At 39.2% G+C, this 17,064-nt stretch overlaps 1 protein-coding gene across 1 annotated transcript in view; it reads right to left on the bottom strand.

Annotated features, from left to right (window-relative positions):
- Window positions 1-17,064, bottom strand: part of col13a1 (collagen, type XIII, alpha 1) — a 52,754-nt gene that overhangs the window by 1,561 nt on the left and 34,129 nt on the right. Inside the window, exons 19-38 of the mRNA XM_072677959.1 lie at window positions 13,061-13,096; window positions 12,933-12,977; window positions 12,069-12,146; window positions 11,930-11,956; window positions 11,753-11,788; window positions 11,601-11,657; window positions 11,445-11,468; window positions 11,301-11,354; window positions 11,133-11,177; window positions 10,876-11,010; window positions 10,518-10,589; window positions 10,331-10,375; window positions 10,078-10,128; window positions 9,592-9,618; window positions 9,398-9,484; window positions 5,907-5,960; window positions 5,668-5,721; window positions 4,919-4,954; window positions 1,256-1,333; window positions 260-298 (exon numbers count right to left, since the gene is read on the bottom strand). Of these exons, the coding sequence (XP_072534060.1) occupies window positions 260-298; window positions 1,256-1,333; window positions 4,919-4,954; window positions 5,668-5,721; window positions 5,907-5,960; window positions 9,398-9,484; window positions 9,592-9,618; window positions 10,078-10,128; window positions 10,331-10,375; window positions 10,518-10,589; window positions 10,876-11,010; window positions 11,133-11,177; window positions 11,301-11,354; window positions 11,445-11,468; window positions 11,601-11,657; window positions 11,753-11,788; window positions 11,930-11,956; window positions 12,069-12,146; window positions 12,933-12,977; window positions 13,061-13,096 (1,080 nt within the window). The remainder of the gene's footprint in view (window positions 1-259; window positions 299-1,255; window positions 1,334-4,918; window positions 4,955-5,667; window positions 5,722-5,906; window positions 5,961-9,397; window positions 9,485-9,591; window positions 9,619-10,077; window positions 10,129-10,330; window positions 10,376-10,517; window positions 10,590-10,875; window positions 11,011-11,132; window positions 11,178-11,300; window positions 11,355-11,444; window positions 11,469-11,600; window positions 11,658-11,752; window positions 11,789-11,929; window positions 11,957-12,068; window positions 12,147-12,932; window positions 12,978-13,060; window positions 13,097-17,064) is intronic.

Genomic DNA, 17,064 nt, shown 5'->3' with positions numbered 1-17,064 from the left:
AAACAAAGCTGATAAAACATTCTTGGATAATTATTAAATGTCTGAAAAAAAGTTTTTACCAAGTGTAATTTTATTGAATGTTGTATTATAATGGGAAATTACAGTTTAGACATAGTTTTAGAAAATACACCTCCATTTCTAGTGTGTTATTTCATAATGGCATTGGAGGATTAGTATATGATGCATACTAATATGCCTACTCATATTGTTTTCTGCATCACTCCAAGCACACTGCAAACAAACATTAAAAAGTACTTACTTTATTCCAACACCCTGGTACTGGTAGACCATCGTCGCCCTGAGAAAGAGAGGGGCAATTGTAAGAAACAATGAAACTCAAAATATGCATAAACTACATAAAACTGTATGAAACATAAGATCAGCACGTGTCCAGATAGTAATCACAAACACTTATACAGAGACATTTATTGCAAGACATTTCTTGTCATTTCTGTTTGTTAACAATATAATCATATATTATATGGGTTGTACTCATTTAAATGAGTTTGTGTGCATTTTAAAAGAGGTAAAATTAACTAATGTTACATATTTCCAACAAGTCATGCGTCTCCTTGGATTTTTTTGGAAACTCTACTTCGAGGTGCCAGGCCAGAAGTGCTTTTGTTTGATGACCCATGTGGATGTGCAGTGGCTAATTAGGTTAGTTTACATGTGGGAATTAGTGTTAGTATATATATATATTATGGGGTATAAGAAGCTCATTATTTGCAGATACTGTGTTATAATTAGCTACACTAATTGGACATCCATGCATAGATGTAAGAAGCAAAAATTTTTGAGGAAGAAATATTTTTAATACTGTTAAAATGAATTAGTGATGCATGCGTTACAAGATTTTTAGGTTAAACAACTGTAACAGCAAAAGCAAGAAATTAAAGGATTAACTGCTTCATTATTTAGCATTGTAGCAAAAACTGAGTGTTAACAGAAAAAAGCATTAACAGTTGACATAGAATTGGCCAATGAATAAAGAATTTAGCTTTGTAATCATATAAGGAAATTAAGTGGTTAGTGGTTTCAGTGCAAAACGAGCTACAGCATAATGTAGCTCACAATCAAGGCATGCCCAAAATGTTTGGGTTACACATCTAAGATATTCAGAACTGTCCAAATCACCAGAACTCACAACAGCACATTGTGTTAAGAGTGTGTGATCAGGGTGTGGTGTGAGGGGTTTTGTAAGCAAGTGAACATGCTAGAAAAGGCAGGGACACATAGAGAGCGAGCACCATACCACAGGGCACGGGGCATCCAGCCCATCCAGGCCTGGCAGGCCTGGTTCACCTTTCTCCCCTTTAAAGCCTCGGAAACCCTGTTCACAAAATCAGTCACATGAACATCTTCCTGTACTGCAGCGCCCCACGCAGGGCACTGCTGAGGGCATGGCTGCTCCACCCAGAGCAGCCTGGAGGCAGGCCAGTCCAGAGCATGCAGACTGGACCTGACACTGAGAAGAAGGGGCCATACATCCAAGCCAAGAACCATTTAGGAATCTTGATTTTTAGGAGTGTTCACACTCATTGAATGACACTGAAGCTGAAGTAGATAAGGGCATTTGCTAAATGGATAAATGGAGATAGTGGAGATAGCAGGACCCCCTTTTCCATGTCAGAGCAAATCCTGAAAATGGAAAAACCCATAGAAAGTTCTGGACCTCAGGCTTTATGTAATATACGCATTTCAAATACATAACAACATAGACTTGGACCAGAACCACTTTGGGTGATTGTTATTATCACACCGAGACATAAGGTGATGTTTGTGGCTGCTGGGGATGCTGTTTTTTATCCCAACCACCATTTGTCACCTTTAGCCTTGATGTTCCACATTGATCAAAGGACATACCAATGGACAGGGGGCATCTAATCCAGGGGCTCCTTGGTCTCCCTTATCCCCTTTGGCCCCCCTGTTGCCTCTCTTGCCCCTTTCCCCCTGCAAAGAACAGTGCATTCAAAAAGACAGACTTTAGTCCTCCCGTTGAACTAAAGCAGTAAATATAAGAAGTTCATTAGGAGTCATTCAAGACATTTATATGTTTTAAGAACAAAAGATGTGCTTTTGTACTGACCTATAATAAAGTGAATGATAGAGGGATTTAGGTGTGAGTGGAGGGGTTAGGGAAAAGGGGTTTAAGCCAAAGCTGTTGGTGTGCAAACTCCTGCTATTTATGACTGATGGTTAGAACAAAAAGGTTTATTTGTCATTGCACTAAATTGTACATTTAATCATCATTAAGCACTTGAATTCAAGTTACTGTGCACAGTATATTATATTTTAGATATAGAGTCTCTGTAACAGTAACTGTTTAGTATGCTAATATAAGGAAAGCTTTTATTTTGTATGTATTGGTTAATTCTTCATGTTTACAAAAGGTAATATTTATTTTACCGTTATTTTATAAATTGTGATAAAAAGCTAATGAGGTTTTAATTTTACATATTACTAGATTATAACACAAACAATACGATACATCGGAAGCATAAAAGCACAGATTATCCAGGACTCTCAAATATGCTAGGCTCAGAGATTAAAATACAGTGGAACTAACACAGTTCCAAGCATTGTGTGATCTGCAAAATGTGAAGAAAAGAGCTAATGCTCAGGTTATCATGATCATCAACATCTACTTCACAGCATTTCACAGAAACACACAGTTTTCCTCGTTTTGTTGAAGGATAATTGGCATCAGACAGGGCACCTGTCCTTTAACTGCTGTATGAGCTGCTATTCACATTCAGAACCTAACTAGTAGTATACCAATTTTGTCGGCCTCAGGGACACATTATTTTGTACTAAATACTGTTTAATAAAGCTCACTGACAACGCTTAGCTTACCTCCATGTGTACAAGATGGTTTTTATTTGCTCACTAGATTGAAAGAGAAGCCCTGCTGAGCTGTACAAGCACTAGGTTCAAACTTTGAACTTATGTTTTTTTTGGGAACAGTATATTTTGGTAATAATATGAATCTCTGACGTGAAGTGAAGGCTCAACAGTGGATTAACTGAAGCTCTAGGTTACTTTAGATCCTAACAAGCTGCTGCGGTATGAAGGACAATATAATAATACAATACAAACAATCTATTAGACATAATTGTAAAATATATCACTCCCAAATATAGAGAAATCCTTGAAAATCAAAAGATGTTTTCATTTCAATGTCTGCACACCAAAGGTCTAAGGCTTTTGGGGAAATTTGGGATTTTATGATTTAGGAATTGTAGGATTCTGTCTCTTGCTAGAGTGCACAGTTCTCATGCAGAAAATAGCACCTACATTCAACAAAAGAAGAGCATAAACATAAATGTTTCTTTCTCAGGTCTAGTCAGTTTATACAGACACTTCCTTTCCTAAAATATTAAACTAAAAATGATATATTAGGCTATGCCTTCACAAATTATTTATTATGTATCCTTTTAGAACTTGTTCTTTGGACATTAGGCCTTGTAATAGACTTTTGGGAAGGAAATTTACCATCAAAGGAGAAATATAATCCATGATCTCAGTCTCAATCTTTGTTCTGAAAGCCAGTTCATTATAGCAAATAGTGCAAATTATACTTAATTTTCAAATGCAATTCTCACTATATTGTGGATCAATTTTATTTTTATATTTTCATCCCAATTACTTCAAACCATATATACATATGCACATATTATGAGCTACTCATAGCTTTGGTTCTTTTGGTTCTGTGCAGTATCCTGTTCATTATTTTAACTCAGAGCCAACACGCAAACCTCTTTTTAAGTGTTTCAGCAGGGTCTTTACAGGCCCACGTGCTCTACTGTAGCTTTAAGGCTTTGTGATGATGACAGAACAGTGAGGGCTGTGCACGCTAGCAGAGACAGAATGCATCAAGGGCTGGTTGGCAGGAAAGTAAGTGAAGGAGTAGAGGAGGAATGAGGAGGAGTATTAACCCAGGCTACAACATTAGAGGAGCAGGAGGAGCAGGAGGAGGCCAGGAAGGGAGAGAGGGACAGAGAGGACGACCCGGCCCGACTCTGCAAAAAGAGCCAGGGGTCACAGGCCAAGGTGCAGGGGAGGAAAAGGGGAGAGGAAGACCTGTGGAAAAAACAGAGGAAGACAAGAGGAGGAAAACAGTAAAAACAGCACCGTGCCCTGCAAGCCCACCTCAGCACCTTCAACTGAACTGTCCATCATTAAACAGAGACAAATCAGCCTTTTGTGTCAATCAAATGTGATCAGCGATGACGAGAGCTCTAAAATTTGGCTAACCTACTGAAAGCCCTAATAATGATCTTTTCTGATACCACCAGTAGAGGGTGCTGAGAGGAACATTGACATGTCCTGACTTTCAAGGTGGAAGTTATTCAAGCAATAACTGAGGAAATTAGTGTTAATAGGAAGGAAACACATAGCTATTCTGGGAGGATGGAGAGATGTAAGAGATACACAGTGGAAGAACATACACACATAACCTTTCACTTAAAAGAAATATGATGCATTTTGCAGGTTCTTTAAATATATATATTGTGGCTTGAATTTATATTTATATTAAATGTACACAAGAGGATCCTGCAAAATAACTATCAACAGTAATGAACAACATTCAGACATGTTATTCTAACAGACCTTCTATCAAATATACAGTAGAATTTATGAACATGACTACCACAAGCACAAAGTCACTGAACCTAGCATGGTCCTGCTCATTTTTCAGCAAATGTGTTATGAAAAAAAGAATAGAACAAAATGCCCAAAAACTATGCAAAAGTCCTTTCGAGGACATTCAACAGTACAAAATTTAATGGCAGCAGAACCATGCTGGGTTTGAACTTCACCCAAACCTCCCTCCAAAAAGAGAACATTGTGTAAATGTCTTATTATAAAGACAACATTGTACTTTAGATAGCATTCAAACACCAGCAGATCTTACCCGGTTTCCTTTTAGTCCTGCTGGTCCTACTAAACCCTGTTGAAGTAAGGAAATAATTAACGAATATGAACAAAAGCTACATATATTATGTTATATGTTATATATATATATAACCTTGCATCTCCAGACTAGCAAATCAGGCCTAAAGCATATCACCAATTGTAAGTAGGACCCGTCTGCTAATTTTATACATTCTCTGAATCTTTAAACACTCATTAAATGTGGGCTTCTCTAAGCATATGTTTTAAGATCTTGTTGAAAGTAATCTTGCAACTCAGAAAGTAAGACAAGCTAGATAGGAAAAATGGTGAATTTACAGGTGAAGGCAGAAAGGTCCTTAAAAAGAGTATTGGTATATTCATCCAGCATTATTTACAAAGTGTACAGAGAAAAAGAGAAAAAGGGAGATGCATGTTTTTCATTGGGCAGCAGTGATATACTGTAGTATATACATATATGGTATCTTCATATACAATATGCTTTTTATGAGCAGACTGACATGTTATTATAGAGAGTGTAATTAATGTTGTTTAATTGGAAGGAGTAGAAACAAATTTTCAATACAAATTTGTACACAGTATAGGACAGTATTTGGATAGTAGTTTCTAAAATGTGTAGATACTAGTGGAATTTGCATGCATGGCAAAATATTGCGATAAATATTATGTAGCATGAAAATGTCCTTAAATATCATGATATAACATTTTTACTATATCATCCAGTCCTGATATATGGTTATATATACTTACAGGGATGCCTTGAGGCCCAATTGGTCCTGCTACTCCCATGTCTCCTTTCTCTCCCTACAAGAGTAAAATCAGATAAATGAAGGCATCAGAATCAAGGCTTTCATTTCTACAAGGACTTTGTCTTTGGTTACACAGTAAAAATATTTGCTTTCATATTGATGGTAATACAAATACACAATGATTCATGAAGAGATTTTTGAAAATAATGGTCATGATAAAGGTGAAGGAACTGTTCTCACCCTTTCTCCTTTTGGTCCTGCTGGTCCAGGTATACCAGCCGGTCCTATTAGACCCTTTAAACATAAGAACAGCAGTTAAATATCAGCTTTGAACAGAAGCCAGGGCTCTGGGTGTCAGGGTCATCAAGGGAGAGAAAGTGTTAAGGCCCAGTAGATCAACAAGCTTTTTAGAGTTGAGAGTGAGTTTTCTGCTCTAGTTGTTTCTGCTCATGACTATACTTGTGAAGTACTGAAACAAGGTCTATTCATTCAGGAATACTATTCATTCTGATGTCCAATCTCTAACACTGTACCAAGACTGTAAAGATTGTTGATCTACTGGGTAATGAACAGACACACGAAAAGATAATGACGAGTCCATCTTCAGCTGTGATTCCTTGACTTTGCACAGGATTCAACAGAGGGGCAGTTAGACTTTTATTTTTACTTTTCTTGCAGTCTTCTCATCCAGGATTTGCCATTCTGTAACAATACTACATGCAGCCGCATCCCAGCATGCTCTCCTGGTATGACATCACAAGATCAAAGCTTTTCTGTTTGAAAGAATACAGCTCTCGTGGCATGAGGTTATCTGAGGTCAGGCTTGTAAAGACCGAATATGGTGGGCTGGAAAGGCATGGAAGTTCACTGAGGAGACTATTCATCTTTGCATTGGAACTGTCTGTGTGTTTTGTTTATCAGCTTTTACCCATGCTCCCAATCTGTCAGCTACATGCTGACAGCTTGAGAAACAAACTGAGTAGCCCGTTCTAGACACAGCAAAGGGGAGGTCATAGCTAACGTCATCTTGAAGTCATCCATATGCCAGTACAGCCCTCATGAAGAGTCTAAACAAAGACCTTGACCAGCGAACAACACTAGAAAGACAAAGACAGGCAGAGAGAAGGACAGCCAAGCAGACATACGGACACAAATGCAGACAGACAGGCAGTGGCAGGCAGGCTGTGGAGGCAGGAGGAGAAGATGGGGAGAGGAAGGTGAGAGAGAGAGAGACAGATAGAGAAAGAGAGACAGATGAGAGGCGAGAGAGAGGGGGTGAGGGGAACGGGTCTTACGCCACTCACCACTGGACCAGGCTTGCCGTCTAAACCATGAGCCCCCTGGACAGTGTGTAAACAGTTAGAGAGCAGAGAGGAGAGATGGAGATGGTGGGGGAGTAGGGGAGGAGTGTGGGGAGGAGACGAGTGGGTGAGTGAAGCAGTGACTCTTGTGACATAAAAAACAAAACTTTCTTTGATGGAGGGGTGACAGTGTAGATGATGATGTGAGAAACAGACAGTAACTCCTTTTAACCAGAGATGGAACAATACCAGTTTATCTTCTCCACTACCAATACTGGCACAGAGACCACCAGCACTGGCTGATACTGATATCAATCTGACGTTTTTTTCTTTCCTTTAAAAAAAAAAGAAGGAGCTTCAGAATGAACTACTTTTTAATAAAATTACTTTGTTTTGCCAACTTCTTCATTTAGCCAGCTAGTTCGACTTTCACAAAAAAACATGCATTACTTTCAGTAAATGTGAGATTACGTACAAAACATATAAACAAAAATAAATAACGGAACAGATATGAACGGATATGAACAGATATCAGAAGAAAAAAAAAGTCTAGTTTGATCCATTACCCTAAACTAGTGTAAATGCCAGTATTCTAGGCTTCATTCCTCAGGATTAGTGTAATTTACAGACAGATACACATATATAGACTTAAAGTAAATTTATGATCAAAATCTGGTCAAATTTATACAAATATCTACATTCTGTTGTTATTTAAGTAGCCTAGAACTTCCTGAAAACAACATGGCATGTATGACTGTCTCTTCTAAACTTTTTAATTTTTTTTTGCAAAAATAAATTTCCATCAAACTTTACATAAAAAAAATCAAGGGGTCTAAGAGTAAGGTGAAGGAAATGTATGGTATCGGATTGCTATCAGTATCGGCAGGTACTCAAGATTGTAGTATTGGTATCAGACATAATGAAGTGGTATTCTTTACTTTGCTTTATACTTGTGCTACAAGTATTTCTGGGCTGTTACAGGCTAGTTTTAATATAATTGGACTGAATTTGTTTTTTTCTACAATGTTCTGGCATTTTCTGCTGCTACAGGTCTGAAATTGATCATTTCTGCTGTCTTCGGGTTCTATGGTTTGGAAAGTGGCATGGTTATGATAAAGTAGCACAAGCTTGTTTTAGCTGGTGATAGCAAAGAAATGCACTCAAATCCATGTCTAAAAATACACAAAAATACACATCAATAAAAATAAATTAATTATAATTTGTACATTGTACTACGTTCCTTGTAGTCCGTTCAGTCTAAAAGATACTTCATGCGGTAAGAAGCAATTCTCCTGGTTTGCTTCAACTTGAATAAATACTTTGAATAAAATAAAGCAAAGTAAGAGGAACAAACACTTCACATCAAGCCAAACCTCAAGTGTCAGCTTTGTAGCATGGAGTTTTTTATGTTGAAAAGGAGTTACTGTGTCATTGATGGTGTGACTGGAACAGATTTATCAAAGACTAACACCAAAAGAATACACCAGAAGTTAGGAAAACAGGGGCCCTTGAGATTGGCATTGAATGTAATCTACCGCAAAACATTTCACAGTATTAAGCAAAGGACAATGACATAATAGTGAAAGGGCTAATATAAAGTGTGAGTCACTGTTGCAACAGAAACAGTAGTTGAAAGCCACTCAGGATTTGTAAGTATCTAACATTATACAATTGCATTGGGCCAGTGCTAAGCTCAAGATAATCTTTAGGATCAATCCTTAAGATAACCTCCAGAAAAAGTGAAAAGGTTTAACAATTTAATTGTAGACTTCACCATCATATTTCATATTTATCACAAACAACACATTATCCAGATTAATTCACATGTATTTTACTGTAACACTACATCAGTGAATCTGTCATTGATTTCACCTACATATGTATACCTACATAACTATCTAGTAACAGCAGCAGAATTGGCCATGTAGTAAATCTGGGTTGTGAAATGAATTTGGTGGTGTTATGTGTTACATGGTGTCATATTGTATCTGGCTTATGACTTTCCCTGCAAAGCACATCAGATTCCACAACAGTTTAAACAGGGAAATCACCAAACTGTCCTGGACTTTGGACCTCTAGGACTAGAAGTAGAACCCCGGTCTGGTTACTTGTTAGCGTAAACAGTTTTGTATACAGTTGATCAACTAACCCCAGAAAAGCTGACTGCAATTGCTCAGGAAACACAAAGACACTCGCTGATTCATGCAAATTGACACCACTGCAACCAATAAGCCATTAGCCAGCGATGCCCAGTGTCAACAGCATTGCCACTAGCACATTAGTCATATCAAGGTGTTTATGAGCACAACTCTACCTCAAATGATTTAGATGAGAGGAAAAGTTTGTTTCATATTGACTGACTATATTACTGAACCTGTTATCAGTCACCAAACTTGCTATGTGCGTGCTATAATAGGGGGGTGTACTTACAGGGAGTCCCAAATGGCCCCGGTCTCCTTTTTCTCCTTTCTGTCCAGACGCCCCTTTCTCTCCTCTCAGACCCACTCCTGGCTCCCCCTGGCAAACACAAGCAGAGGATTATTTTGAGATTAATTACCAAAAAGAGGCTCTTAAATGTGTGATATATAGATACTATAGATACTGCAGCACAGAAACATCCCCACCTTTTGCCCTGACAATCCTGGAGATCCCTGAAAAGCAGACGAGAATGTGTATTTGAGTCATGTCTTTAATTATGGGACATCATCACAAATGACAAAAATGTAAATGAAAACATTTAAGAAAGTCCTTGGGGATGCTGTAATCTCTTCTAAAGCTGTACTTTAGAGGTTTTTGCTTTGACACATGAATAAATCTCATTAATAGTCTATCTGTCTTAATGACAAGTCAACTACTTCGGAGGTGCCAGGACAGAGACAGGCCAAAAACAATCAAATAACTGAGCTCAGCATGTGTTTAAGAACTTTTCCACGTATGCTGCTCCTTTACTCTGGCCTCGGTTTGGGTTACACAGATGTGATTGCTAAAGTGTTAACATAATTCATTTTTGAAAAATATTGTATAATATAGATATTGTGCATGCTGAGAGTACCGTTTCATCTGGTTTAACCAAACATAATATTAGCCAAAATAGTACATGACATCCTCACCATTGGCCCAACAGGCCCTGCAGGCCCTGGAGGTCCTGGAGGCCCATAGACCTAAAAAAAATTGAGAAGGTATTGTTATTAGTCAGGTATATATTTTAGTCCAGAACAGTCACTGTATAAGATAAACATACTGCTTCACTTTAGTTGGTTTAGATTGTTAGACTGTTATCTTGTCTCATGTCAAATTTCTGGATCTGAAAGCAGCATTTACAACTGCATAAAGTGATCTATACAAATGGATGGGAGTATTTACCAAGTCTGCTTTCTCTCCCTTCTCACCAGGTTCACCTTTTTGACCCTGAGGAACCAAATAAAAACATATTCAACCATTTCACTAATAGTCATCACAATATAATGGGAAGAGCACCACAATACACTGCACACAGGTGTCCTCTGATGCCTCAACAACATTCTTCGTCTTGAGGGGCACCATTGCGTACCATTGAGCCTGGTAATCCAATGGGGCCAGGAGGCCCTGCAACCCCTTTTTCGCCAGTAGGGCCATCTAAACCCTACAGAATGGGGAAGGAATGATGAGATTAATTATGAGGTTAAGGGCTGCCGGGGTAGGCAGTTTTTGGGAATCAGTTAATACTGCCTAATAGTGCAAGAAATGAAATTTTGAATTTATAGAACCTCAAATTAATTGCAAAATTTATTTGACCACTGTTTATTGATGAACGCAATGCTGCCCACACATCAAAATTTCTAGTACTGACATTATACAGCTCAGCAACCAATAAACCACATTTTCTTGAACACAGAGAGAACACAGAGAGAACAGGTTTAAACACTCACAGGTGATCCAGAGGGACCCATGTCTCCCTTATCTCCTTTAGGCCCAGGGAAGCCCATGACTCCGCCTTCTCCTCGTGGGCCCTCAGGTCCTGGGGGGCCGACGGGTCCTACCTCTCCTGATTTTCCTCGAGGACCCTGAAACATTTCATCAATCAATATCAGTTTGATTGATCGGCTTTGATTAACCTGTATTATGCCAACATGCCAAGAACTACAGTCTATAAAGCACAATAAGGACACTGGAACTCAATTTGTACCTTTTCTCCATCAAGACCAGGAGGTCCAGGAAGCCCAACTTCACCCTGAGCATCAAAAAGAGTTTGGAAATTGGAATGTGAAGAAAATATACCGTGAAATGACATTACAATGAATCCCCAGTCAAATACATGACAACCACGATAGTAAGAATTCGTAAGGTTCGTTACCTTAGTGCCAGGTGACCCAGGAGGCCCTGGAGGACCAGGCAGACCAGGTGGGCCCTAATGACACATAATTATTCAAGTAAGTATACTGAATTAGTGTAATATGTACATATGTGCTCTTACCGTGTTAGTGTACTGAAGACTTACCATTAGATGCACATTACGAATGTCCTGAAAAATAAAAAACACTTTATTCGATAATTTTACTTGGTGCTTCAATATCTAAATAGGCTGCTTAATTAACTATATAACTAAATAAACAAGCATTAATTTTCATAGATGCAAGAAAGAAGGAGAACATACATTCTCATTGTTGTTGATTAACGTTTTTCCTGGTTCTCCTGTTGGACCTGGAGGACCCTAATGAGCAAAAATGATATATACAGTATATATCTAAACAGCACATACTAAACACAAATAATAAAAGTCTATGAAAGGTTTGAGTTTGAACTCACTCTTGGTCCAGATGGGCCTTCAGGTCCTGCTTCACCCTGCAGAAAAATATTGAAAAAAGTGTTACTGCATGTGTACTGCATACCAAACACAAAAAAGTACAACATTAACAAGCGTTAATGTATCATGCAATATTGAGTGCATTTTTTAATGCCAGTAATAACAACAGTGCTGCCAACCTTAATGCCTTGATCACCTCTGTCACCCTGTAAGAAAAATCATACTGGTCAACAGCCTGATCACTGGTCTGATCAACTGGTTATCAATAAGACAGCAATCCCACTTAGAACCCATTGTTCACCCTAGCCTCTACAGTACCTTGGGTCCAGGCAATCCTGGTGTTCCTGGTTCTCCTTTTATGGCAACTCCTGAAGAGCTAGGCTCTCCCTTTTCGCCCTGCCAAGTGAACCAGCTCAGTGTCATTGAACATTACTCAAATGCAGTTCTGACTTGCTGTAGTCATTCACATTAGAAGCATCATACAGTCATAATGCAAACATTTGGGCTCCCCTGGTCAAATTACATGTACTGTTAGTAGAACACAGGTCTGGACATTTTAATGCACAATAACAGTGTGTGCTGAATTTAACATACTTGGGGCAAAGATAAAATGCAGCATAGACAAAGGTAACAGAATATGTAAGAATCTGTGTATTTTTCTAATGTCAAATTAATAAAAATTTCATATTTAAGGTTGTGTTCTGTAGAAGATATACTAATACATGTTCACTTATTAATGTAATTTGATTAGATGAGTCCAAATGACTGAATAGCATTATTTTACTTTTACTAAACACTATTACCAAGCAAAATGACAGGTCAGTGCACTGTTCCCCATTAGCAGTGAAACACGGGTAAGTGCACTAAAACACTGTTAAACGTCAGCCTAAAACAAAGAACTTATAGCTAGTAACAACTATGATAATGAAAGGTGGTAAAACAGAAATGTCAATGAAAACAAATGGAGCCAGGCCTTCATTCCACACTGTCATGCGCAGACATGTGGGAATTACAAAAATCAACAAAAAATAATGAGCATATAAGGAAAAAATAAGTAATGTGTAATACATTCTCTTAGTCAGTGCCGTTAAAAAAAAAAACTACAGAAACACAGAGACGCACATAGCAAGAACACAATCTTGAGAGAACCTCATGCTACATTCAAGCCCATTTCAGGCCTACCTTATATCCTCGCTTCCCGGGAATACCAGAAAGACCTGCTTGACCCTTTACAATAATAGAAAGCCCCATTATTTATCTTGATTTGCCATTCTCTTAAGCCTAAGGCTGTAAATTTTCCAGGCCTTTACCTTTCGCCCAGGAGCCCCTGGAAAACCAGCCTCTCCCTGAAGCATGTGACCAGCAGGGTCAAGGACAGAAAAGAAGAAGAAAGACATAGAGAAGAAAGAGGAGCAAAAACCGTAAGCAAACTCTTGAACTCTGAAACTCAACCAGAGTTTTCCAGACTGCAGGCCGTGCCTCATCTCATCGACAGACCTGAAGATCATTTTTTTTAATCATGGCTTTTTTTTCATACATTCAGCATCAATACAAATCGCGTGAGCTGAAACAAACAAATGCTGACATTAACTGTAAACCTTCTGCATCGCTTGGACGCCAGGATTTCTAGTGCAATAATTAAACAACATGCTTTGATATCAATATTTAGATCTGCTTCTCAAGCTTCGCAAGTTGCAAGCACGCAAATAGCTGATCACTGGCAGCAGCATGTTATTCATAGTAAAGAACACATGATAGCCATTTGTTTCATGTCTGGGTTGGCTCTGCCTAATGAGCGAACATCAGGCTAGTTATCTGCAGATACAGCTGGAGTTGTATTACACTCAGTTAGTTGTATTACACTCAGTTAGGCTCTTCCACATGCTCTCTCATTGCTCGCGACCACCAAGCTACAAATAGAGAGGGGAAGCCATGCACAAATAATGTGCTTCATGAGACTCTAGTTTAATAGAAATTCTCTCATGCTATGTTATTAGTGTAATTAGATGACTGCTTGTCGCTGGAGCACTCAGGCCCAGCGTGCAGTAATTCCTCAGATTGCATGCAGGATGAGTATCTGGATACAATGTGCAAATAAGCTGTCTGAACAACACGTTTGTCTCTTCAACAACGTGCTCTACGGTGGAGAATGTGTTTGATGACTCCTGGCTCTCATATGAGACACACAGAGAAAGTAGAATGGATCTGAGGTTCTGATCAGAGACAGATCAAACTTTTTTTTACCATATATAGTAATAAGGAAAGATTTACAATGCAGTCTACAGCAAGCCACACTGAACCCTGGAACTCGACAAACACATTTTTGCTGCAGGCCTCATCTGCATGTGTTTTCAAGTCTAATTCAGATTTCTAGACACATGCATCAGTTTGACCTCAGATTTGACCTCAGATCAGCTAAGTCACTATTTATTCATTTATTATTTTTTACATTTTAATTCATGTCAGAATGAGCACCAAAAAAATCCTGCTTTTGCCCTACTTTTGTTAGCGTAAACACTTGCACCCTTACTATGATGATTTGGACAACCAGATGATTTGGTTACTTGTGACATGCAATGTGCACTGAGGTTACTGAACCACATCCGATTGGCTCTACTGTGTGAACAAAGCCGTAGTGGATAATCAAAGGCAAATTCCAGGCAAACTACCTTCACTCCTTGTTTCCCAGGAATTCCGGGCATTCCTCGCTCACCCTGGAAAACCAGCATCAATTTAGCAGATTTCAATGTTTGTCAGAATAAGAGTTTGAATCAGAAGCCTGTCCAAAACATGTCTGGAATACCTGACAGACCTCTAGATCTAGTCATGCCAAACACACTGGTAAAATGCCAGCTCAGCTCTGTTACTGAGTCATGCGCAACCACAAAATTAGCAATTCAGCAAATGTCCTTGGAATTCTAAAAGCCTCCAAAGAAAGCACAAGTGCCAGCAGTCAGACACAGGCAGACAGAGGGCACCCTGGGCGGAGTCTAAGAGGACAGAGATGGAATGCAGACTCCAGTGGGTCTGAGCAGAAGGCAGGTGGCAGAGCCGGGCTTTGGCACACTCCTCTCCTCTCTGACCACACGCGCCACTCTCTCTCTCCCTCTCTCTCTCTCTCTCTCTCTCTGCACACTATGTGAGACTCTAACAGGTGCTGTGGGCAGAATCCTTGGAAGGGTCACGCATTGTCAAGCGATATGGAGACGAACTATGTGTGTGTGTGAATAAGTGTGGCATGAGCGTGTGCTAATGATCCCAGGCACTTCTGAGGGGCTTTGGTCTGGAGATGTAGCTGCTGCATGCTCAGCTGACACTATAACCACCAACCTGTCATGGACATGCTGTTGGGGGAAGGGTTGCCAACCGTACGTAAATTTATGGACAGACAGTAAAAACTAAATCTCACCTTCTACGTAAGAACAAGTCTATAAAAAGGTCCGGTCCCTAACCTACTATTGTTCTCTACACTTATGACTGCCACCAGACATTCCTCTTACTTATAAACCTATATTATAGGTATATTATATATTATAAACTCCTCTTACTTATTAACACCTATAAGCTGATGGAAAGCATTGGTCTGTGCATGACAATCAAACTGTGAACCAATCAGCTACATTATGAAAATATCTGATGACATGTAGATCAGAAATCCTGCATTTTCAGACTTCACTGGCCACTCTCAACATAAGAGGAAGAAAGGACAACAAGGAGCAAATGATTCAGTAAGAATGCACTTTCTTTTGGCTATGCTAGCTTTATCTGTGGAATAACACAGAATTAGTTATGTAGTTCACTTTAAAAAATAATGTGGCAAACAAAGCCCTCTTTTCAACTGTTGGGCCAAAGGCTGTACTGTTCTGCAACTACAAGGCTAATATAGCGAGCTAACTTTCTGAAACCATAATTAATCTATTAGCATTGTGTAATCTGCATGCATACATCACGCTCATCTCAAACCATACAAAGGAGGTCATTTTATAGATGTAGTGTGCCAAATAATGTTGGAATCCACTTATAAGTCTGTTACACATCAACGTTTAATACAAAAATCCTGAGATTCGCTTTCCACTAAGCAAGCCAGGCCATGCTAACGCCTCGGTAGCAATGTTGGATGAGGCCCATAGCCAGTGTGCTAACACTGTGGTGGCGATGTTGTACAATGCCCGTAGTCGGCATGCTAATGGCATGGTTGCGATGTTGGGCAAGACCTGTTGCCCGTGTGGTAACGATGCTGGATGTGGCCCGTAGCCGACTCAAGTATGCTAAACTTTATTATGCTACAGTGCACTAAATCATACCTGTCACCACACTAATGATCAGTTCACTTGAAATATGAGTATGAAATGTTATTACCTAGTAGTTAAAGAACTATATAGGACTGAAAAGAAATGGGGCCCAATAAGGCTGTTAATTGTGTATGGGGGTCAGAAATGAGTACAGCAGATGAAAAGGAGCGAAAACTGACTGGGGAGGGAGCTTTGTGTCTACAGTTCCTGGAAGATGAAAGAGCGTGGCTGTGTGGTGGTGGGGAAAACGGAGGGATACAGTGATGAGTGAGAACTTTAATCACCCCAGAGAGAGAGAGTGAGAGAGAGACATAGAGACTCTGCATCCCCAAAGCGTCCGGCGGGAAGCGGAAGTCTCTTTGATCTGCTCTTTTTCCAGTAAGGTCATACTATACTTGTCATCTTTGCTATTCGTCATCATCATCTCTTCATCCTCTGTGTGAGCTCTTATTTTAGCGCAGGATCACCTGACACACTGTGGACAGCTCGCTGAACTTGCTGTGAGTGGATTAACACAGGCTGCAGATGATTTATCAGTCTATCAGTGTGTGGACTGAGACTGTGCAAGGGCAAAAACACCTCAGAGAAGATCTCTCAGATCTGTTCTATATGGGTAAAAAAGGCAAAACACTGGTTTTACTTCAACAAAGCATGAAGATCATCTCCACTTGAATAAAACAGCTAAGGTGCTAACATTTGTCCTACAGTTGATTTACAGAGGAGAATAAGCGTGTTGATATATTTTATTCCTGTGGAAATTATGTACATATTTTAAACAAATGAAATTCAGTGCATTACTTTATCCCACTGCGGTTGAGGCATATAGACTGCGTTCGAAACATGATCTCCATCTGTCAAGGGACATATTATAAGGAATTATAGGTTTGGAGAAGGATGTCAGCCGAATACATTTAATATATGCTAATAAATGTCAGTACTGTCATCTTATCTGTTCGAGTTGAGTTGTGGGAAGGGTTGATGGGCAATTCCACATCATTCCAAATCATTTCCACATGACTTAA

This window comes from Salminus brasiliensis, chromosome 4 (assembly GCF_030463535.1).
Source record: "Salminus brasiliensis chromosome 4, fSalBra1.hap2, whole genome shotgun sequence".
NCBI classification, from domain to species: Eukaryota; Metazoa; Chordata; class Actinopteri; order Characiformes; family Bryconidae; genus Salminus; species Salminus brasiliensis.
The sequence above is the reverse complement of the archived record's forward strand: the minus strand, read 5'-3'. Positions and strand labels throughout refer to the sequence as shown.